General features: G+C 38.2%; 1 protein-coding gene across 9 annotated transcripts in view; it reads right to left on the bottom strand.

Annotated features, from left to right (window-relative positions):
- Window positions 1-24,385, bottom strand: part of LOC145664133 (uncharacterized) — a 32,648-nt gene extending 8,263 nt beyond the window's left edge. The window contains exons 1-4 of one of the 9 annotated variants that reach the window (XM_081730519.1): window positions 20,716-20,865; window positions 7,617-7,701; window positions 3,250-3,401; window positions 288-521 (exon numbers count right to left, since the gene is read on the bottom strand). In XM_081730519.1, coding sequence (XP_081586645.1) covers window positions 288-521; window positions 3,250-3,401; window positions 7,617-7,701; window positions 20,716-20,784 — 540 coding nt within the window. In that variant the 5' untranslated portion in view covers window positions 20,785-20,865. Of the gene's footprint in view, window positions 1-287; window positions 522-3,249; window positions 3,402-7,616; window positions 7,756-20,590; window positions 20,612-20,711; window positions 20,866-24,063 lie in introns of those variants that run through there. The other 8 variants (XM_081730518.1, XM_081730522.1, XM_081730521.1 and 5 more) reach the window with 8 other exon arrangements.
- Window positions 24,386-24,906: the final 521 nt, after the last annotated feature.

The following is a 24,906-nucleotide window of genomic DNA, read 5'->3' as shown; positions in this document are numbered from 1 at the left end:
GAGGGTAAATAATAGTATACAAAGACAAACCTTTGATAGGATAATGTAACTAAAGTGAACATAATATGAGTGAAGAATGTGGAGGGACACACCATAAACTTACATAATATAAATGAAAAGCTTAAAGAATTTAATTACCATTAGTAAAAGTATGAATTAAAATGTGTATCCCAATATCCATTTACTTTTGAAACTTGTAACATTTTTTGTTTATCCAATCCTATTTACTATGATAAATATAGCAACAATAAGCAAAATAGTAAGGGAAATATCGATGGTATTGATACATATAAAGGGTCAAAAGGCTTCCAACAATTTCCATATATCTGGGATTGACTTCCATCTAAATTGGAGGGGGCTTTATTTACACCCTCGTTATGTCCTTCTGCTTTGTAAGTATCTTCAATTTGTCGTCTTTCTACAAGGTCGTTGTCTGTTGCACTTTTAGCTCCTGTAGCTCTTAGAACAGCATCAGATATATCCACTAAGCAGTCTCCATCATTATAGGAATGAACAGAAACCTTAAGGAAATTAAACATTTCCATGTTCAATAACAGATCTACGTTAATGAAAAGATTTCATTTATTATTGATTATACTTCAGGTACACACAACTTCAACTCTGATCTTAACATCATACAAGCAACCTAACATTACCTATACAAAACCCTTAGATGTGGGCCTCAGTTCACAATACGCTGCCTGAAGCTGCTGTGACCAGTAACCAGACGAGAAACCTCTTAGTGTCGTCTGGAATTAAAGTTTCCCTTTATTTCCGAAAATGAAATGAAATTAAGTTTTACGTCCCTCGATTATGCCGGCTAGACTAAAGGAGACTGATGAGAGATGAGTGAAATGGTGGAATGAAGAAGTTGGGAGAAAACTATAGAACCCCGAGAAAACACACGAGCACGATGTTTGTCCACGACAAAGTCCACACGGCGCGAGCTGGGATCGAACCAGGGTCCTCAAGCACCGGAGGTGAACGCTCTACCACTGAGCCACCGCGCCCCCTTTATTTCTGAGATCCGGGAAGCTGCTGTGACTGCCCCAGTTACCTATCGCCTCTGATTACTTATCCATTAATTTGTATGGTTTAGTTTAATTTGGTTTTGTTTCCAGTTTAGCGTCTCTTTCAGCAGCGAGGTTATATGAGATGTGGACCTACATCTTAACATGGAATCTGAACCACATGCGCTCCTGTCGTTACATCGTCAGTGTGCACAGAAAAACAGAACAAAACTATTTCCTACGGCTTTCATTGATGAAAATAGCAGTCAAATGACTATCTTTATTTTTCTTTTATTGTCTTGCATGGCGGTGTGGACAATCCTACTGATGGTGGATAATAGGGATGTTAATAACTGTCCACCCAGAGCGAAGTGTAAATGACGTATATGAAAAATCTAGATGCCGTTTAAGGAAATTATACAAATGTAAGGTATGTTGCAAAATTATGCAGAAGATGCAAACATGTTATGTAACTTTAGAAAACTTATGTCATGGATGGAATACATGATATGTAGAGATGGACAAGGAGAATATATATACACAGATAGTTCACTCATTTCACGGCTAGGCAAACTGAAAAAAGCAGCCAAAATACGATAATGACTATAGCAAAATGAAACGAACGCAATACAAATGCCACTTCTATGAGCAATTGCGTAACACCATCTTGAACACCCGATCAAACATGCTGTCTAGCAGCGTTTACTGCAGCGTTACATCAATTTGATTTCATGCAGCGATGATGGCATCCTGCAATTCGCAAACACTGTTGTACTGGGTACCGTTGGCGTATACTGAGCGACACATTTCCCATAGGTTATCCATCGCTTTTATGTCTGTGGAATTGGAAGGCCAAGCAAGGACAATCACGTCTTTCTCACGAAACCAATCCCTGGTGGTTCCAGCAACGTGGGCAGTAGCATTGTCCTGTTGGAAGATCCACTCGGGACCAGCAATTCGCGCGACAAATGGCAACAAATTGTCTGCAAGTACTGTTTGGTACGTGGTTGATGTCAGAATTTTAGAATATGCGAAGTTTGTAGTACCATAATAACCAAAGTCCTCCCATATTACAGACTCATCCGTACTGTCGCTTAGAGAACACTTGTTCCTCCTTCCGCAGTAGTACAGTCAGCCATTGGAACAACCCAAATTACATTTATTTTTGTCACTGAAGATGACACGACGCCAATTCTGCTTCCAGGTCACATGTGTTTTGGTCCAGACCAGCAGTCGCTCCTTGTGATGCACCGTGGGTCGTGGCTGACGCTTGTGTTTCTTATATCAGAGATGATTGCAGCATTTCACAGCTCTTGATAGGGCAGATTTATGTACATGAATGTTAGGGTCTCTTGCCAACTGTGTAAGAGATATTCCACCACAACTTAGCTTTCAAACAACTTGTCTTTCCTGTTGTGGAGTTAGTGTATGCGGCCTTCCTGATGAGTTCCTTACTCCATACCGCATCCCAAGTTTAAGAAAATTGTTCACGACACAAGCAGTCCGTCCACTTCGACATGCAATTTCATTAACATACCTTCTTTATATGCCACTATTTGCCCCTTTTCGCACTCAGACAATACTTTGTTACGGTCCATTACGCTTCTTACTCGCCACCTCACACAAGCGTCCTCGTCGTAGCACTCACTACCTTAACTTCTATCACTCGTTTGCTAAACATCTCGCATTCTCGTCCAACGCCCTCTATGTTCCGTAGCAGCGACCAAACTACTTGATATGCTAAACATGTCTGCGTTCGTATCATTTTACATTTCTCTTGGGCTATTATTCATTTTCGTTTCCCCCTGTCGTCTATACGTATCTATTCCTACAATACCTGTTTTCGTGTAACAAATACAACAGTGTCACTTATTATACCTCTCATTTTCAGTTTCCTTTATGATCATATAATATGACGATATCTTGTACGGATCGTGTCATTTTGCAACGCACCTTACAATATACAAAATATAAATCTAAAGATGGTATAAGATTTAATCCTAATTACTATTGTTAGTATCATTGAAATTATAATTATATAGTACTAATATTACGTCAACTTAGTATACTGACCATAGATCCGGTTGTTAAACTATTTGAATGGCTCCACTGTGCAAAAGTTTGAGAAAGCTTAAACTAAGTCTAAATGGCTGTTAAGAAATTATGTTATTTAAAGTGTTAGGTCCTCTTTTCAAGTAAAATTGCTAACGTTTTTCAATCACTTATTCAAAATACATACACTTCCCACCGAAGAGTTATCAGTAGCATTCGATGGGTTAACCCACGCCTTCCACTTCTCCCGAAACTTAGCTCTCAATCCAACAAGGGGTATCAACTGATTCAAATCACTTTCTGTTAACAGCCGCAAAGCGGGTACATCGACGAGATTTTCTATTTAAAAAAATGAAATAAAATTTACATTTAGTCATACATACAATCAAAACAAACTAAAGTACACACACACACACACATCTATTTATCTTTTATATATATATATATATATATATATATATATATATATATATATATATATATATATATATATATATATATATATATATATATATATATATATATATATATCGGGTGTTCTAAAAATAGCGCCCACGGAACACAGAGCATTATTCTACAAGTCAAAATAAAGCACAAAATATATATATTTGTATACTTTTGGAGTTATCGTCTGGAGTCACATATTGCACTATGTGCCAACGTCGCAATTAAACAAAAACTAATTAGATCTATCCAGGGGCGGATCCAGGGGGCGCTCGCCCCCCCAGAAGAGGAAAATTTCTTATTTTATATATATAAATAAAAATCATCCCAAAGTTTGGAGCCCTTAAAAGTAGCAGTATGACAATCCACCGCCCCCCTCAGAAGTCGGTCCTGGATCCGCCCCTGGATCTATCAATCTATCAAATAGTTATATCGATTCTTTCCAGATGGCAGCTAAAGTCGATATTGACACTAGTATCACTTAGTGTAGTAATCGATTCAACTGCTTGTATTCATAGTGTAATGCTAATGGCTCCAAGTTAATCTGCGACGTTGCCACATTGTGAAATTTTGATCCCCATAGCGGCTGAAGGAGGCCCCGCAGGGCATTTCATCATACAACATTTTCGCTTTATTTTGATCTGTAGGAGAGTAATCTGTGGTCCGTTGGCGCCATGTTTAGAACACCCGAGATCTTATATTACATACATATATACATACACACACACATATATACATATACATATATATATATATACATATATATACATATATATACATATATATATATACATATATACATATACATATATATATATACATATATATATATATACATATATATATATATACATATATATATATATACATATATATATATATACATATATATACATATATATATATATACATATATATATATATACATATATATATATATACATATATATATATATACATATATATATATATATATATATATATACATATATATATATATATATATATATATATATATACATATATATATATATATACATATATATATATATACATATATATATATATACATATATATATATATACATATATATATATATATATATATATATATATACATATATATATATATATATATATATATATACATATATATATATATATACATATACATACACATATATACATACACATACACACATATATACATACACATACACACACATATATACATACACATACACACACATATATACATACACATACACATATATACATACACATACACACACACACACATATATATATATATATAACCTTCTTTCTATACTGTTATTGCTATTTCACTTTTTTGAACATTCAGTTTGTTTCCTGCAAGTTCAAAACAATTTGTAATTTATCTTTAGATATTACCTACAAGTTAATAGCGCAGAACATGTTTAGTAATATACTCACAAGCAGCAAAATTAATCCTGTTCATTTAATCACAAAAATAACCAATATAAAGGACGAATAGAAAACTGGAAGCAAGGTACCAGTGAGCAGAAAATTAGTTTTTTTTTTTTTTTTTTTGGTATAACGTTCCAAGATTGTGCTCTTTAGACTAAAGGAGGCGGATGATTAATTGTAAAGTCAAAGTAGTGAATGATCAAGGAGTGAATTATTGTGAAATCAAATTATTTGCTTTCCCAACAAAAATAGATTCTACATTGCCCACGTACACTAAAGGGAAACGCACTGGCCAGTAGACCAGAACGGTGGGGGGGTGGCTCAGTGAATATTGACATTATTCCTACGAATTCCTCAGTATTTGACATTATTCCTACGAATACAGCGTTTTGTGCACAACAATTGTCCCGGAACTCATATAAAGCGTATCACTTTTATTAGGGTGTCTGCATGCAACGATTTGATTGTTTAACTTCATTGGCGTAGTCCTTAAAGTAAAATGTATGAACATTTATGTTAATAGGATACAATGATGCATTCTATTTCAGAAAGAAAATAGCCAAATATTAAAAGCGGAAAGGCAAAAAAAGGTTAATCCAAGTCGGAGTAAACGAAACTAACGCTCTATGACGTAACATGGGAATCCTGAAATTCTTCACACCACACTTTCAACAATTTTAAAACAAATATATAAGGTACCATCTCTACTTCTAATTTACACGTTAAAAATTAAACAAAAATCAAAAACTCACAATACTCTACATAAATCCGAAAACCCTCATGCTACACATGCGCACTGAAAATGCTCTGAAGCAATGACAAATGAGGTGTACGTGAGTGGTTTATGCTTACGCCACCACCACAGAAAACACGTATCATACATTAATATTACGTCAATCAACTGCAATAAAAAAAATCTCATTACACAAGATAGGTTAGTTTGCAGTTTAGCATCCCTTTCAGCACAGACGGCATATGAGACGAACTTAACTGCTTAACGTCAGATCCTAACCATAAGACTTTCCACCGACAATTGAACTCAGGTCTTCTACAGCTAAGGTGCGGGCACTAATAGTATGGTAACGAGGAAGTTATACACAAGCGTGTTAACTCTACAATACCAATCAAAACCAGCCGTACTGTAAGTATGCGCTATCTGAAGATCAAATGTTTAGTGGAGCAGAAGAAATAATACAAATATATTATGTAAAGCAGGGCAAAGAGTTTTCTGGCCGTTTCTGATTTGTTAGTTGTATATTTCTTCGAGACATCTGGAACAAAGTTATAAAGAAACACCACTCAAAGTAATAGAACACAAAGAACCATTGTGGTTTCAGACTGCTTAAACTATCATTTATTAACACCATAACTAATTAATGTTGAATATCTTCACAAGAGTAAGTTCACAAAAGAGACTAATAAAACGTAAGATTATCAGTTTTACGTCTCACAGTTATACCAGGTAGGCTAAAGAAAACTGACGCTGACAACAAATGCAATAGTGAAAAAGAAAGTGGGAGGAAACTGAGAAAACCTACTCAAATGATGTTTGTCCAACACAAAGCCCACTTGACGTGAGCTGGGATCAAGCCAAGAATCCAAGCGTCAGAGAGCGCTCTACTACAGCTCCGTGGCACCCAAAACAACTTAATACACAGGACAGTACATTTACTTAGAGTAACTGCTAGTCTATTTACTAATTATCTACACTAATGAAATTCACACATATCATGGAACTACTTATTTCACATCCCTCCAAAACCATCCCAATTACAAATTAGGCTTGCTTTGTCCACATATTCGAAGTGTAGGCGGCTGAGCACGAAAGCAGGTAAGCAGCATACAGATCTACGAACTTATTTTATAACTACAGAGAAATTTCATGGAAACAAAAAGAAAATTGTTTTACGTACTGCTATTCTATGTAGGCTGAAGTTAAATGATTAATGAAAACCTCGAGGAACTCCACGGACAATATTGTCCACAACAAACTCGTGACGTTGGATAGAACCAGAATCACTCGCAACAGAGGTAAAAGCACTACCACTAAATAGGTAAGATAAGCTAGTGAATTATAAATAAGCCTTTATAGTGATCAAAGAAAGGCTGCGTTGTTTTTCTTGAGGTAACTCCCGTTTCCTCTCCCTTCATTATTCCCCTATTATCCATCTCACCATTCATTCTTTAACATCGATCCTAATCGCAGGATATCAAACTCCCTGCAAATAATTAAAAACAATATTCTCGGGCAAATATTCTGGTAAAAGTAGCTATCAGTTTTCTAGAATATACGAAACGAATTTCATACAGAATTTCCCCACTTTCTTAGCTAGGATGGTAAGGAAGTCCTGTACTAAAACTCCGAGGAATGGACTGTCGCATGTACAGTACAATGTTCGAAAGTAATAACATTCGATTTTGTGCGAAGGTGTATGAACAACTTTTATATTAGTAGCTGTATTATTATTCTGCACCGACTGTCTTACCAGCAGGAAGTTAATTCTACAATGGTATTCCTTACCCAAATGACATAGCTATGTTTCTTAATATTCTGTGCTAATTTTCATAGTGTACAAAATCATGAGATTAGGGATTGATTTTAAACACAATAGTAATAAATAATGATAGTAATTAATAAAACAAAATATCTAATTTGCGTACCTTGAAACGTGGAAAGTAACGATTGTAATCCCCAGCTTTCCAATAGAGCTTTGATTTCTCCACAGGAAGATTTGTCCATCTCTTTCTTCTCAAGCAATAATGGGATTATAATAATCAGTTGCAGTATAATACAAACCCACTAAGTTAATCATGAAGATAAAAGAATTTGTATTAAATATTAAATTGAATAAAATAGAATTCATTAGTTACAGACAAAGTTGCATCGAAAATCCCGTAAGTCAGAATCTGCTTGTATTAAATGGTAAATTTAAACGAACTACATTATACTACAGTAATAGTGACATCAAATATGTCATAAGATAACGAGTTCAGTAAAAGAATATATAGGGGGATAGGGGTATAACTGTGGAATTAGAGAAATCCATCTGTACATTTTAAAAATATATACAGAGTGTATCAGAAGCCCTCTACCACTCTAACCTACATGGATGAAGGTTTATTGAATGTGAGTTGGGCGATACACTCTAGACCCAGTGAAATACTTGAGAGTACAGGGTGAGGCATAAGTCTTAACACCCCTGTAGCACAGGAACGACTTGGCGTTCACACTTGATTCATGGTATTGTTCGTGTGGGAAATGGACCATAGTGCACGACATGTTGCCCTGGCGGCCATCTTGAAAGCCGCTATCTTGGATCCAACTGGATTTTTAAATGGGAAAGGGGACATGGGTATTGGCACGATCTCAATCTCAGCGAAACAGTGGTGCAGTCCATTTTCACTTACCGTTATTGATTAAGAAGTTATTGCGTCACAAAGGGTGAAAATTTGGCATTACAGCATATTTTTATCCGTTGTTCCAGGCGATGGAAGATGTCGCTAACAATTCCAGAACGAATCGAGACCGTGGAGAAGAGTTGTGGATGATCTGCCAGGGTGAATGTGGCTGAGTTTAATGCATCCCACCGAAAGGGAAGAACATCTCATACGTAACAGTATTCAAGTTGTTTAAGTTCCATGAGACGGGCTCTGATCGACAAGGATCGTCGTATGGAATCTATAACAGGAATCAGTGATCCGTGCTACGATTGCTGCGTGTGAACAAGTGGCACCCATACAAGCAACAATTCCAGCAGCGGTTAACAGAGGGATCCGAACAGACTGATGCCGTTTGCTGAATGGGCCACAGAAAGGTATGATGAGGACCCCATGTTCCCACAACGTGTTCTTTTCAGTGATGCATTATTTTTCGTTCAAGAAGAGGTCAATGAACAAAAGCATAGATACTAGAGTGACCCAGATTGACACCAAGACAGCAAAGAGATTGGTGGGGAAATGGCTATGGTGTGATGTGGAATCTGGGGGACGCATTATTGGACCGTACTTCATCCACGACACCCTGACTAGTGAGAAATATCGTGATCTGCTCGAGAATGAGGTTTTCCCTGCTCTCTTGAAGGAGGATTGATTTCCCCTCCTTTTCCCAGCAAGACGGGGCTACACCTCGCTATGCGTTATGTTCACGCCAATTGCTCGATAGACAATTTTCGGGACATTGGATAGGGCGACGGGAACCGATAGAGCGGCCACCACGATCTCCAGATCTTGCGCCGCTAGACTTCTTCCTTTGGGACCATCTGAAGAACCTGGTTTATCAAGAACCCATCCGTGATATCCACTATGTGATGCAGCGCCTTCTGTAATGTTGTGAAACCGTCGATCCGGACATGCTGTTGCGAGTCAATAAGGATTGGCAGATGCGTCTTGCAGTGCCTTGCTCAAGAAGGACAGCACATAGAGCACATGTTGTAATGCCAAATTTTCCCCCTTTGTGACGCAATAACTTCAAGAACGATAGGTGAAAATAAACTACACCACTGTTTTCCTGAGATCGAGCTCGTATCAAATGATACCCCACATGCCCCCTTCCTATTTAAAAATCCAAAATTGGATCCAAGATGTTGGCTTACAAGATGGCCGCCAGGGCAACAATGTCATGCAATATGGTCAATTACCCACCCGAACAACGTATACCATGAACCAAGTGTGAACGCCAACCGTTCGTGTGCTACAGCGGTGTTACCGCCTTATGTCTCGCCCTGTATATCATGCAGACGATCGCCATCTTGGATTCGCTACTTGAATTCCCTAGAACATGAATTGATCAACGTAGGCCAGTTGAATGGCCTGCCCAATTATCAGACCTAACGCCACTTCATTTCTACCTTTGGGGATATGTTAAGTCTATGGTTTGTGCTGTAGACATTTGCAATCTTTGTCATCTGGAACAACGTATCGCAAATTTTACTCGATATTCTGCTTCGTGTCCCAGCAATTGCTCAGCGTGGACATGTGGAACAGGTAAACATATCTTTCAGTTGTCAATAACTTTTCACCAAATTAAGTTATATGAAATTTGATTGCATACTTGACAATCCATACACAATTCTAACTCATGGTCATGTACAGTATCACATTATCCACCTATTGTTAATAATAACAATTTTGAAATCTGGATAGCGGAACAAGATAGCGGCCGCGGCCGTCCGCATGACATACTTCTAAAAGTGTTCCCCTGGACTTAATGTGTATCGCCCATTCCACATTCAATGAAATTATATCCTTATAGATTTTAAAAAGGATGGTAAACTTTTAATACATCCTGTATATTATACAAAATAGTTCTATCAATAGTAAAGTCAAAAACACGTCATATGGTTCGATGTTTCGAAGTAAACCTAATTGGTCCTTCTGAGAAGGACACTTCACTTTTTAAAGTTTAGTATCTTCTTCAGTAGCAAGGGTATATGAGACATGAACCTAGGAATGATAGAACCCGAATCACAATTTTATGTATACTCTACCAGCGAGAATCAAAGCTGTCACCAAGTGTACATACGCGGGCGCAATAACCGTTAAACCAGTAGATAGTGCTATGTGAGGTACCAAAGCCTCAGATGCATATCCGCAGTGATTTACAGTTCATTTTGAATAACGGAAATGGTCTATTAAACGCCATCTTTACACGAGGCTGGATCGAGCCATAGGTGGAGTGGGTCAGTGAGTCGTCGGTCAAGTGGGTGAAGATTTGTGAGTAGATTAGTAGGTCGTGGGTCATCAGGACGTGACCCACTGTGACCCACCACCCACCGTGACCCACCATTATCTTCCTTTTTCATTAGTTTCTATTTATTACCTGAGGTAAGTATAAGTGAAAATGAACTTCAGCCACGTTTGGATATTGATATTTGTAATTGTAATAATAGCAATAGGACTTACTACTTGACATTCGAGACTAGCTGTGCGATTTTAGAAGAGCTGACTATTGGAATAAATATTTATATTTTTAATCACCTGTAATATATGAATTATATACAAATTGAACATCTCAGGAGCCGTTGAACTTACTGAGAGCTGAAATTCAGTATATTAACTATTAAACAGAGCGTGTCCTAGCATCTATTGAAATTCTCTTTTAATGGGGATCGGCTACTATAGGTAGGAAATTCGTAGTGGGTTGATATGTAAAAATAATCGAAAACGATCGATATTAGTTGAGAAATAAATTGAGAAACTATTGAAAAACAAAAACTGCAGCGCTCCGCAATCGATATACATTGCTTTCTATTATACTAATTGCTGAAGCTTATGTTTATTATATTGAGCGTTCAGAGCACTAGGCAATCGAACCATAAAATTGAGAAAACTAGACAATTTTTTTACTTTAAGCTTAATTACATGGAAATTTTAAATTTGTACGGCATGCTTAATTATATGGAAAATTTTACTCTGTTTCGTATTTTCCTTTACGTTGGTTTACTTTACCTTGATTTAAGACAACTTTCATTCTATTTTTCACTGAAAAGTATCTAATTCAACAAAGAAATAATTGTATATGATAAATTGAAATTCACCGTATGACCAACACTTCACAATTTTATATCATAAAGGTCCGGTCCATCGGTATTGTAACAGAGCGATACTTCAACGATTGACCAAACAAACTCGTAGAAATTCAAACTTCGATTAGTGAATTTCAAAGGCTTATTTTATTACAAGTGTAATCTTAGTAAAGTCTATGGAAACGAGACTGTGGATTATGAGGCAGAGTTGATGACAATGGGTTTTGGTGAGTGGTTGATCAGAGTGGGTCACGATGGGTGGTGGGTCAACTTTTCATTGACGCACACAATCTCTGGATCGAGCCACTCTTACCACGCACCAACGAGTTCTGTCAGTTTTCGAACGCCTTAATACTCGTATAAGAAAATTTCTATTTTCAAACAGGGTATTGGTAAACTTGACAGGCGAATAGCCTGGCTAACTATAAATTAGATAGCTATGTTGGAATGAATTTGAGCGTGAATTAAAACATGTGTATTTTCACTTTAGGGCGCAACAATGGGCAAGTTAAGCAAGAAGCATGGTATTGTATTTTCTTCCTTTTTACATACATTTAGCACTGTATTCTAATGCATCTGAAGTGGACAGATCTTTATATATAGGCTAAACATAAAAGTAAAAGAAATAGCAATAATGTAAATTACACACACAAGGTTAAATTTAGTTACATTTTGCATATTATATCTTAAATTTTGTATGATACCGTCATTAAAATAGTTAAGAGTAATTTTTTATCACTTTGCAGTGTACGTAGAAACCATTTTATTATTTATTTATATATATATATATATATATATATATATATATATATATATATATATATATATATATATATATATATATATATACAGATGGTGATCAGAAAAATGGAAACACCTGTAGTTGGCAACACGTCAGGCGCAGTGGAACAGCAGTGTCCAGTGGCTGCAGCAGACGGAGGTAGTGTAAAATGGGAGACCTCTCAGATTTTCAAAGAGGGCAAATTGTTGGTGCGCGGTTATGTGGAGTGAGTGTGACGGCAGTGGCTACTGTGTTAGGTATGTCGCGTGGGACAGTGTCGAAGGTGATAACGGCCTACACAACACGGAAAAACCACATCGGGGAAGCGGAACAGTGGGCGGAAGAAAATCATGAGTGACAGGTCACGCCGGGTATTAAAGCGCATTGTCACGCAGAACTGTCTTGTGACTGCGGAGCAAGTGACGGAGGAACTCAATCAGCACCTCCCCCACCCTGTTTCGACAATCCCAGTCCGCGGCGAATTACATGACATGAACTTACGGGGTCGTGTTGCACGGGCCAAACCGCTCATCGGGGACCACAACGCTTTCGCACGTCGCAAATGGTGCAGTGACCATGCAACTTGGACCGTTGAGGACTGCAAACGTGTGATATAGTCGGATGAGTCATCCTTCACCCTATTCCCAACCATGGGCCGTGTTTGTGTGTGGAGAACGCCCAAAGAAGCTTATGATCTGGAGTGTCTCCGCCCAACTGTGAAACATGGCGGCGGCTCGGTGATGCTGTGGGCCGCCATATCATGGTTTTCATTGGGCCACTGGTCACACTTAGCGGACGAATCACTGCCAACTACCATGTCGCAATTTTAGGAGACCACTTGCATCCTATGGTCCGGATGTTGTTCCCGGACAATGACGCCATCTTCCAGGATGATAATGCACCCATTCACACAGCTGGAGTTGTTGCAGCGTGGTTTGAGGAACATCGGGATGAAGTTCAACGCCTCCCCTGGCCCGCCCAATCCCCAGATCTCAACATAATTGAACATCTGTGGTCCGTCTTGGAAACACGACTCCGGCGACGATTTCCACCTCCATCTCCTCTCACAGAACTGGCCAACGCCCTGGACGAGGAATGGTGTAAAATTCCACTTGCTATCATTCACGACCTCTGCCTCCATCCCACGTCGCATCAAGGCTGTTCTGAAGGTGAAAGGTGGCCCGACACCATATTAATCTGGTAAGTTGCAATTTCGTTCAGGTGTTTCCATTTTTCTGATCACCATCTGTATATTGTAGTGCTAAAAAAAGTAATGGCACTGATTTATTGTAGATCATGTACAATCTTAATGTAATTAGCAATTCATATTCCCTTACCGACCCACCAATATTCGCTGTTCATTTGTTTTCGCTGGTTTTCGAAGTCGTGAGCTGATATAGGACTTACAAATAGGTGTATTTCATTTGATTTATAAATATTATAATCAGAAAGGATCGGAATATATGATTAAGTTGTTGAAAAGGGAAACTCAAAGAGCAAATAAAGATAAGAGAGAATCTTAGTTACATGAAAAGTGAAACATACACCGACCTATGCTTTATCTAGCGTAGGTATTGTTCGGAACCAAAAATGTGGATTTCATATCCATGCAATTAGGTTGAGAGTGGAAGCGATGAAATTACTTGACGCATCCATTAAGATTTCGGAAAGTGCACACTCCTGCGCCGTAGGCGCAAACTCCACGAGCTAATTTTCTGCCTTCGCTCCCTACAATGACCGAAGAGTAACTAAGCTAATCCTCATCCCAACATACCTACTATTTAGTGAGAGGTTACTAATTAGTAAGATTTAAGACATTAAGTGGTGATTTATGCTGAGAAAATTTTATAGTCATATCTCGCATGCCTCCCCTCAGCTTCATCTACACACATATTGCAAACGGAATACAGTAGACTCAAGAATATCCGGGCTAATGTGGCGGAAGGGCAGGCCGGATAACAAAAAAAGCCGAATAGGCCGGAGTACAGTCTACATGAAGCATACCCCAAGAACAATTGACGTATACAGTACCGTACAGTTATAAGCAGGTATAACTGAAGCGTACTGTATTGAGGTCCGTTACACATTGACGAAACAATGAACAAGGAGCAGAACGCTGGTCTTTTCCTGTCACAACTTGTGTTTTGCACACGACATGTAGGAGGATCGTAGCAAACGCCTGCTTCCAATGCCTTGGCAATGTTGCCAATGCAACGCCTTGCCTTCCTCAATTACGATACAAGAAAACTAGGCTGGATAGTACGGAAGTCGAATAGTCGTGAGCCGGATACTTATGAGTCTACTGCACATGTGAACTTCCTTAATTGGCATAGTTCGTTAAGTCAGTGGTTTTAACCAGTGTGTCCCGAAACTTTAGACATCACGAAGCATTTAGTTAAAATCTATTTGGAGACATTACCAGTTAACGCCTCCAGAAGCATCAACACTTAAGATTTTAGTACTACATAGTCGGTACTTTATAGAAACTTATAGGCTTACACTAATATAGTCTATATTATTAATACAAAATATGCATTTATTCCGTTAACTCCGTGCCGTGTTTCTGACAATGAATTACGGATAGGTTAGGTTAGGTTAGTTCAAGTTTGGTTTGGTTTAGTTTACTTAGTATGCCTACCTTTGGTTTGATGAGACTGGGCTTATCGGAAATTAACCTAAAAACAAATATATCGTGATGTCGTTGGAGTTTAGTCAAGAAGGTTGCGAACCATTACCTTAAGTAAGCAAAACTTGTAATCGGTTGTGGGAATAGGACACGGTGACGAATTAATTAGATTTCGGAACGAAAATAATCAAAATTAAAAACTGAAAGAAAAAAAATCTCAAAGTCGCGAAGTAAATAAATACACAAGATTGTTGCATCTTGATGATGTAATCCCTCACATTCAGGGACGTAATGAATCTCACACTCAGGGTGGAGTGTATACCTACTAAAAAATTTTTAGCATTGCGTCACTGATTACGATTTCATTTCAACGATCTCCTACAAAACATACTTTATACTCCATTATCTCAATATTCAAAAAAAAATATTTTTAATCTGCCTTTTAAAACTAAAATACGTAAATATTAAAAACTCAATTCTGTAAATATATAAGGTAAGTTGGCGAGGGAGACCGGGGTTCGCTTTCTGGTGGGAACAAATGTGATTCAGATTTCATGTTAAAACTGTAGGTCCATATTTCATATAGCCTCGCTGCTAGAACGGACGCTAAACTAAATAAATTCAGAAAATTCTTCTACTACTTTGTGGCATAAAAAAGAGAAAACTATGCTCGTAACATAACCTTAAATGAAATATAAGGGAATGATTTATACTAGCGTCATCAGGGAAAACGCAACCTTCCCAGATGACCTAATGGGTAGCACATGTGACGTTGCACGTGATCCCTGCTTCGATCACTTTCACAATCACTCACTTTCATTAATCATCCGTCACCTTTAGTCTAAAGTGCATAATGCTGGGACATTAAGATAAAAATGATTTAACAAAATACATATAGTGTACATTATAATTACATTACATTACCAATCTTTCGCAATTAATAAACCACAAGTCATTACACAAGCGTTGTTAGTAGTAAGTTTAGCGTTCAATTCAGGTCCGAGGCTATCTGAGACTTGGTTCTAGAGCTTTAACGTGGAATACGCATCACATGAGCTTCCACAAGATCCGAATGAACGGAGAGGGATGAGGAAGATTTCCCCTCTCCAAGTAATTTAATATTGTTCACTCTAAAGATAAACCGTATACAACTCTCAATCTTTGCCGTTACAGGGTTACTAGTTTGAAGTGAGGTGATCCTGAACAAAAATTGACCTGATAGAGCATTTTCGTATTATGATTTATTACGATATTCGGCAAGGGTAAACACAGCAACAATGTGTTCGTCAGATAACTGCTACTTTTCCTGATGAAGCCCCATCTCAGACAATTTACAGGTGGTTTCAGGAATTCACGTGTGGCCAGCTCAGCCTGACTGATCGGGATTGTGCAGGTCATTGTGCCAAAAAACGTTGCTGCTGTTCGTGAAATTATGAACACTGATCGGCATGTGACTTATCGCGAAATTCAGGAAATCTTAGGCATTGTTATGAGCCAAATACAAATAATATTGCACTATTATTTACATGTGAAAAAACTTTGCACTCGTTGGATTCCACACAATTTAAGTCGCGCACAAAAGACGCCCGTGTGAAGTGGTGCAAAGTTATAACGAAACGGTTCAAGTCTGGATCATCTCGGTGTTTAACATTGGAGCAGGTGATGAAACTTGGATTTATACGTAAGAACCGGAAACAAAGCTGTGTGGGTGTTCCACGAGAACCTAAACCAATCAAACTTGTTCAAGCACACTGTGCCTCCAAACAAACGATTGCATAAATTTCTGATAAATCAGGGCATATCGCAACTGTCCCACTGGAGAATCGCAGAACAGTCAATGCAGAATGGTACACAACCATATGCCTATCAGAAGTACTGAATGTGAGCAAACAGTTCAACCGCCGTATCATTCTGCATCACGACTATACCAGCTCGCACACAGCAGCTACCACAAGTGATTTTCTGGACCAGGAAAGCGAAGTCATGACATCCGGCTTATTTCCCTGATTTAGTTCCCAGTGATTTCTTTTTGTTCCCAACAATAAAGAACATGTTGCGTGAGAAGCGCTTTTGCACCTCCAGAAGAAGCCATCGAGGCATACAAACTGCAGGTTTCACAGATAGGCCTACCAACCTCGGAGTGGCATACCTGTTTCAAGATTTGGTTTTATTGCATAAAAATGCACTGCTACTCAGGGGGAATACTTTCATAAACAAAACAAAAAAAAAAAAATTGCACTTTGATGTTCTTGCGTTCTATCATTTTCCCGAAACTTTCAGTGCAACCCTCGTATTGCATCAGATATAAATAGCTTTGATTGTATATCTAGAAAAGTCACCCTCTCGTAAGAAGCTTCATTTGAACCCTTCGAGTTACTGCACCTCCCACCTGGATACAGCAGGGTAAACGTACAGTCTCAAGCAGGCCCGAAACCAGCCAAATATGTTTGGAGGGACCATGAATATATGGGGGGGGGGGTAAGTCATCAAAACTTCTCTTACAAATATCTAAATTGTGTTTTCCGTATTGAGGTCTGGAGGGGCCACGAAAAGTTTAGGGGGCCAGTTGCCCGCTAGCCCCCCTCTAGTTGCGGGCCTGGTCTAAAAACAAAACACTAGAATGTGCGCAACTGGGGATCAAAACACATTAAACGGAATAGGAGAAATAATTCAAGTGAATCAAAGCTTAGCATAGCGAGTTTTTGCATATTAGTTGCTTTGTTAATACCTAATTCCTTCTAGAAATAGTGAAACAAAACTATGAAGAAAAAATAATAACCGAATGAATCTCAAGGAACCGGAATAATTTCCGACTGATTAAACTAGTTATAAATTCTATAACTTACTGTTCCGTTGAAGTTCTCAACTCCAGCAAGTAGCCCTACACAAAAGCCAAACTAGGAAATTAAAAATTAGTTTTCTTTTTTCATGTCGCACAGCTACGACCTTAGGCCAAAAGAGACTGATGATTGATAGAAGCAAACGCGTTTGTGGAAGTAACTTAATTTGTTTCCACCCTCCCACCGAGAATCGAACGAGGAGCCACGTTCCCCAAGGCCACACGGAAATCACTAGACCAGCGGGGAAGACTACTAAAATACAATGTAACAATATATTTAATGTAAAGTAGAAATCAAATTAGTGTAAAGAATTGAGAAGGAATATTATTCTAAATGCCAACAGGGTATATAATTAGTATGCTATTTAACGCAGTTCATCTGAAATGGTGAGCTGTACACACCAATATCACGGAACGATTTTTATGACAGTGCCCTTAAACTATACCAACTAGAGAATTAGACCCAATTATCTTCGTGACATTAGGGAATGCAGGCAGGCGCATTAGCCCAGGTTGGGCACAGCTATAAAGAAAACACATGGAAACAAAGTAAAACATCTTTCAGTTTTACGTCCCGCTTGTAACCAGAGTGTTCTAGAAGGTAAAAACTGGGGGGATGCCCCGGGCTAGATCCGCCACTGCTTGTAACGTAATAAAATGTAATAATACAAGTAGTTGATTGATCAGATCTGGTTATACCGTGAACCACCACTCGTAAAACAACGAAAATACAGTTACCAACTACTATGTGGTCTTCACGTTGCTGTTAATAACCACATTATATCTTTACTATTACTTATCGATAATAACTGAATGTAACATGCTCTGTCTCATAACATCTATAGCATCTGTCCAAGTTAAAATTCAGTTGTTTTAAGTTTTTACCAGCCACAGAATATGAACCCAGTCCAATCCTACAAGTCTCACTGTGAAAGGTGAAAGTAAAACTGCCTGGCATTCGAACCCACGTCAGGCATTTGTTTTAATGTCCGTTGCAGACTCTCGTGGCGGCTTGCGTGCATACCCATGGCTTTCAACTATGGTTTAATAATCAAATCAAGTGCGAAGACAAATACAAATCGCAAACACACCAACTCTCCATATCAAGTTAACGCAGATGGGAAGGGAGGAATGTATACCTAAATTCCAAATTTATGTATCCAAAATGATGAAAACATGTTTTAATTTTGAAAATTACGTTTTCTAGACCAAATATGAACTAACCAGAGATTTCAAGGAACCAGTTCGTCATAAGCTAGAACCATCGCACATCACTAACTATTCAAAATTATATTACTAATTTCTAGTATTTCAAACTACTAAGACAAGGGAATGAGTTAATTTTTGTGGAAGCTAATTTGAGCTCACTTTACTTTCATATATACATACCAATAAGCTAAAAGTTTCAAGAAGGCCTGAAGATGGTCGAAAAGGGTTCTCAAGCCCTCCCCCCTGGCCTACATCTTAGCTACGGACATGACCGTGTTATACTACTCTATGTGAAGATACGTTCCTCTAACATAGGACATTTTTTTCGATTACTTACGTAAAGAAAAAATATTTTATGCAACCTATATACACCTTTGAGTAATTTCAAAATGCTCCAAGATTTCAAATGACTTAATCCAAGAAGTTATGAAATGAGAGCTCGGACCACGGTGACTCAGTGGTAGAGTGGTCACTTCTGACGTCAGGGATTCCTCCCTGTTCAATCCTTGTTCCAAGGTTAAGTTCTATAAACTCCGTCGGTCCAGACCTACTATGTAAGTGAACGGGCAAAAATGCACTTTAAACAGAACATACATTGGAACCAATACTAAACAAAGCCCTGCGGGGTGTGTAACCCCATTCGCTTGCTGTCACTCGCTTAGTTATATTTTGCTTAGTAACACTGGAGATCTTATATTTGCAGGATTGGGGGAGAAACTAAAAGATACCCAAAATCACTTGTTCTGCTCAAAGTGCACTCTTACCAGTGAACGAAAATTAAGCAAACCTAACCAAAATATATTTATACGTAATTATGCCAGTTTTTTTTTTCCTTTTTAATAGAACCACTGAATCGTAATAAAATAATCACCCTGGCTACTACTAACTAATCTTGACTCGCTATCGATCACTTGGCCTTACTATGTGAATTCGAATATTGAGCTTTGATAAAGAAAGTAACCATCCTGGGTACCAACTCTCGTTACTTATATGTGCGGACCAGCATTCTAGAACCTTCCCCGTAATTACTGTCAAAGTTGAAAAGCTGTTGGGGCTTAACGGAATAAATACACTATTCCCAAGTGCTTTGTGATGAACAAACACCATGCCCCTTTTTTCCTCAGAGTTCTCTCGTTTCCTCCCACTTTCGTTATTCCATCATAATCATTCATTTCATAATCAGTCTCCCTCAGCCCCAGTGCATAATCGTGGGACATTAAACGGATATAGTATACATGAAGCTGCATCAGTTCCCGAAGGAGCAGGACGCTCATACTTTTAGGGATTATTCATTATGTACGAACTCACAAAGGGGGTAAAAAAGCGACTTTTATTTACTTATCGACTGATACGAAAATAAAAATGAACGTACCTGTACTTTATATCTGCATGTGTAGTGCCCTTATACTTTATCTATGACTATGTGTGTGTGGGGGGGGGGCGTTTAACGCATATCGTATGTCTTGCGCACATGGATACTTCTCACTATTGCACTACGAAGAAAATTTATGATATTTCATGTAGAAGTGGTAATAGAACACAGAAGAAACGCAGATAAGGGGGTTCTCATGTATACTATTACCCATTAAACTTTTTTTTTTTTTTTTAATGAAAGATTAACGTAGTCTACACAAACTGCTACTTCTATAAACATACCTTCATACATTTACGTAAATAAAAAACAAACGAGCTTACGGAATCTCGCAGCACTGAGGTGAAAGTAAAACAAAACTAATTGAAATGTAAAATAGTAGATCTTCTAGTGCAGAAAACCAACCTACTTGAAATCCTAGGTGAGTGACCACGATCAAAAACGCTTCCACTCTCCTTCTTATACTAATTTTGCACATCAAATGTCAAGCCAAGACGAAGCTAAGTCACTTCTATGCTACTGAATTCTGGGTAATACAAACATAATGACAACCCGCCCGCTAATGCTACCAATGAAAAAGATCCACCAGTTAGTAACCCCTACGGGCAATTTTACTATTGGGCAATGGAAATAAAAAAAAAATGCTTTTTACGTCAAGCAACTGATAGCAGACACTGATATATTATTTGTTTTTTCTGTTGTTTTTTTTAAACCTTTCAATACCCACGTATTTTTTCTGTAGTGGGACTGGGTTGTCAGTACACAAGATATACATGGAAAGATACAACACCGAGGCTACATTAGACGTAGATCCGTAGCTTTAATTCAAACCACATTAGAGAGCACGGTGGCTTAGTGGTAGATCGCTTGTCTCTGTGGCGTGAGGTCCCTTGTTCGATCCTCGACCAAGTAAGTTTGGGGTGGGCAACATCGTGTGCGTGGGTTTTCTCGGGGTACTCCTTTTCCTCCAACATTCTCATTCCATCAATTCTTCCATCATTCACTTGCTTTGTTCATCGTCTCCCTTACCTTAGCGGACATAAGTACGGGACGTTAAACTGAAAGATTTCATTTCAATTCATTTCATTTCATTTTTCAAACCACAGTACCTACCATCGAGAATCAAACCTGGTCCTCTGCATAGGCAGCGAAGTTCTACTACTTCGCCACGAGGAATCCCATCGATGTATGTTTGGTTTGGTCAACAACATATTTTCCTCCTTTACTTCTTCCTTTAGTGGTTGAATAATAATAATAATAATAATAATAATAATAATAATAATAATAATAATAATAATAATAATAATAATAATAATAATAATAATAATGAGTTCCTTCGTGGTTAAGCGGTTAGCGTACGCGCCTTTGGCGTGAGAGACCCGGATTCGATTCCTGCCGGGAGCTCATGTGGTTCGGATTCCACGATAATCAGTAGGTCCCGTCTCATATAGTCTCGCTGCTGAAAGGGACGTTGAACTCAAAATCAACTCAACTCAATAATAGTAATAACATACATCCAGAAATGCTTTAACGGTGGCTGCAAATCGGATGATTAATATGTATGCTTCATGTGCATAAAACAAAACCTAATAGATGACTAGTTAGCTTCCATGGGCACGTTGTACGTTACAGAAGGATCAATATTATAAACGTAATTTGGAAGATGGTATAAATATAAAGAAGAAGGCAACAATGTAAGCCTGGTATCTTATGCGTTCATCACAGGGATGATACTGCATTGTAATATACATGGAATATAGAAATAGTCTCTAGTTGTTTTGAGACATCGGAGAACACCAGTATGTGACGTAAAATAAAGTGATAAACAATTCCGCTTTTTTCGCCTGTGATCAGTACTCCAACTAAGATTTTTTTTAAAGAAAAAAAGATACATTGGTACGATGGCGTCAACTGCCGTGTCCCCGTACGAATCCTTCCATTTAACACAATGCTTCTTCACGAGTGCCGGGTACTAAGAGTTGTTCGAGACAGTTGTTCCAAAGCTAACGGTGGCGGCGACTGTTTTAGAGGAAGCAACTACAGTTGCCCCGTACAAAAGCTCCAATTTAAGCAATACTTCACAAGCAGTAACATAGCTCGGTGGTTGCGTGTTAAAAGGACATTAGAAGAACTAAAACGCTAAAATGACGTAATCGAATTTTCCGAAGAAATAAAATAAATTTCGATGATTTTTTCCAAACCAAACTTTGACTTTCCGCTGAATAAAATGAAATCTTTAAGTTTAACGCCCCACGGATATGCCGGTTAGGCTAAAGGAGACGGTAATAATGAGAAATGAGTGAAATGGTGAAATGAAGAAAGTGGGAGGAAACGGGAGAACAACGAGAAAACCCAAGAGCACGGTGTTTGTCCACCACAAAGTCCACACGGCGCGAGCTGAGATCGAACCAGGGTCCCCAAGCACCGGAGGTGAACACTCTACCACTGAGCCCCCCCCCCGCTGAATAAAGTCGAAGTCACTACTCCAAAAATGAAATTAAATGAAATCTTTAAGTTTTACATCCCACGGTTATGCTGGCTAGGCTAAAGGAGACAGTGATGATGAGAGATGAGTGAAATGGTGGAATGAAGAAAGTGGGTGGAAACGGGAGAACCCCGAGAAAAAACATGAACACATTTGTCCACCACAAAGCTCACTTGGCGCGAGTTGGGATCGAACCAAAGACCCCATGCACCAGAGGTAAACGCCCTACCACTAACCCATCATGGCCTCTATTAATAAAATTGCAAACCTTTATTCATGTTATAAGTGTACAGCATACAGTACATATATACATTGTATTATTTATACCTTTTATAAACCATGAGTTGTGAATAATGCCACGGACCTTCTAACGTCGTAAATATATTTCACGTGAATTACTTTTCTATATTGAAAGTATTTATGACGAAAACCTATCAACATAATATTTTCAGATTTGAAACGTCCAAAACTGGAATGTTACGCGCTTAAAAGTAGGTCAGATAAGCTAGCAAATTTGCATGCATAGTAAAACTAAGTAAAGTTGACTGATAATAATTTCCGCCCCATCACATTTGGTGCTTTAACTCTCTGTGCTACTCGCCTGTTTTCACAAATTGATTCCCTCTCTTCCCAGTGTTTCACGAAACAAATCTTGGACTCGGTAGAGTTCTCACCTCTGACGCGTTGGGTCCATGGGTCGATTCCAGCTACTGTCAAGTGAGCTTATGGTGGGCAAACACTGTGTGCGTGATTACTCTTTAAGATTCTCCCGTTCCATCCCACTTTCTTTTTGCAACCAATATCACCTATCTCATCATCACCTTGGTGGATAATCGCAGGACGTTAAAAAAAAGCTTTTGTGAAAATATTCTAGCAAAAATGGCTAACAGTCTTTTAGACTACACGAAGTCGCTATTCGCGCTGAAAGCGGTTTCTAAGCAAACATGTTATGAAGTTATGAGATTTACTGTGTTATGTTATAGTAAATCTCCTCCGAGGAAGGGACCGTCTAAAAAGAAATAAATAAACACAACATTTACTTTGTGCACCTTGAAATGTAGAAAAAGTTTATACGCGCCAATGTTCAAAGAATTCTCAAAATTCAGATTCGCCCATTCCTTTCTTCTTAACTAACGGGTTACAATAGGAAGATTTGCAACCAGAAGTCACGTTAACATGTTAGTAATTTATTAAGCTTAAAGCGAGTTATACTAAAGTAATCGGTAATTAAAGTAATATTTAAGTAATGTTATACTTAACTATTGTACTTACTCAGGCTCTTGTTTCCTTCCTTTGTTCTTTTTACCTGTAAACAAATCTCGTTCAGTAAATGACTCTTCTTCTTCTTCTTGTTCTTCTTCACCAATTTAATGCCCGAGGCAACAAATATCGTTGGATAGTTAGTAAATATATGAAGCGTATAATAAATTAATAAGATCGTGTTACGTAGTAAAGTATTAAAAGTATAAGGTAGAAGATATAAAATGAGGGGTGTTACGACCTCCACACCCTGACACGATATGCATAAACCGACTCGCAAGAAAACGACAGTTGTTCTTTGTTCAATGACGTCACTCATGATGAAAGAAAGAACTGTCCATGGGCGGTCAGAATCTCACATACAGATGGATGTATGAAATATATAGCTGACGTATATAATATACGTATACATATGTAATATACGGAAGTTTGTTCGATGTCAGACATCCTGCAGCGACATGATGTAATATCTAAGTGAGAAAAAGGCAGTAGTTATGTAGTATATGGATAACGTATGCTCCATACAGATTTCCGTACTAAACGTAAGGATTCCATATATTTGTACAACATACCGCTGTCCGGATAACGGATTTTTCTCAGTGTATCCTTGTTACGCGTCTGCACCGTCATCTATCCGCTCATAATTTACTTCCTCTTTCGCAAGCAGGCTTTCGCCCTTCCTATAGTATTAATGATCAGCTTATGCGCCTTACAACCCATATTACACTGCAGTTCAATACATCCAAACCTTCCTGTCTTGTCTTATTCGATCTGGAAAAAGCTTTTGATAAGGTGTGGCATCTTGGCCTTATATATAAACTCCTCTCTTTCCGTTTTCCTCTGTGTTACATCCGT

This window comes from Thermobia domestica, chromosome 11 (assembly GCF_964235325.1).
Source record: "Thermobia domestica chromosome 11, izTheDome1.hap1.1, whole genome shotgun sequence".
NCBI lineage: Eukaryota > Metazoa > Arthropoda > Insecta > Zygentoma > Lepismatidae > Thermobia > Thermobia domestica.
Note: the sequence above shows the minus strand (reverse complement) of the source record. Positions and strands in the feature narration are given on the sequence as shown.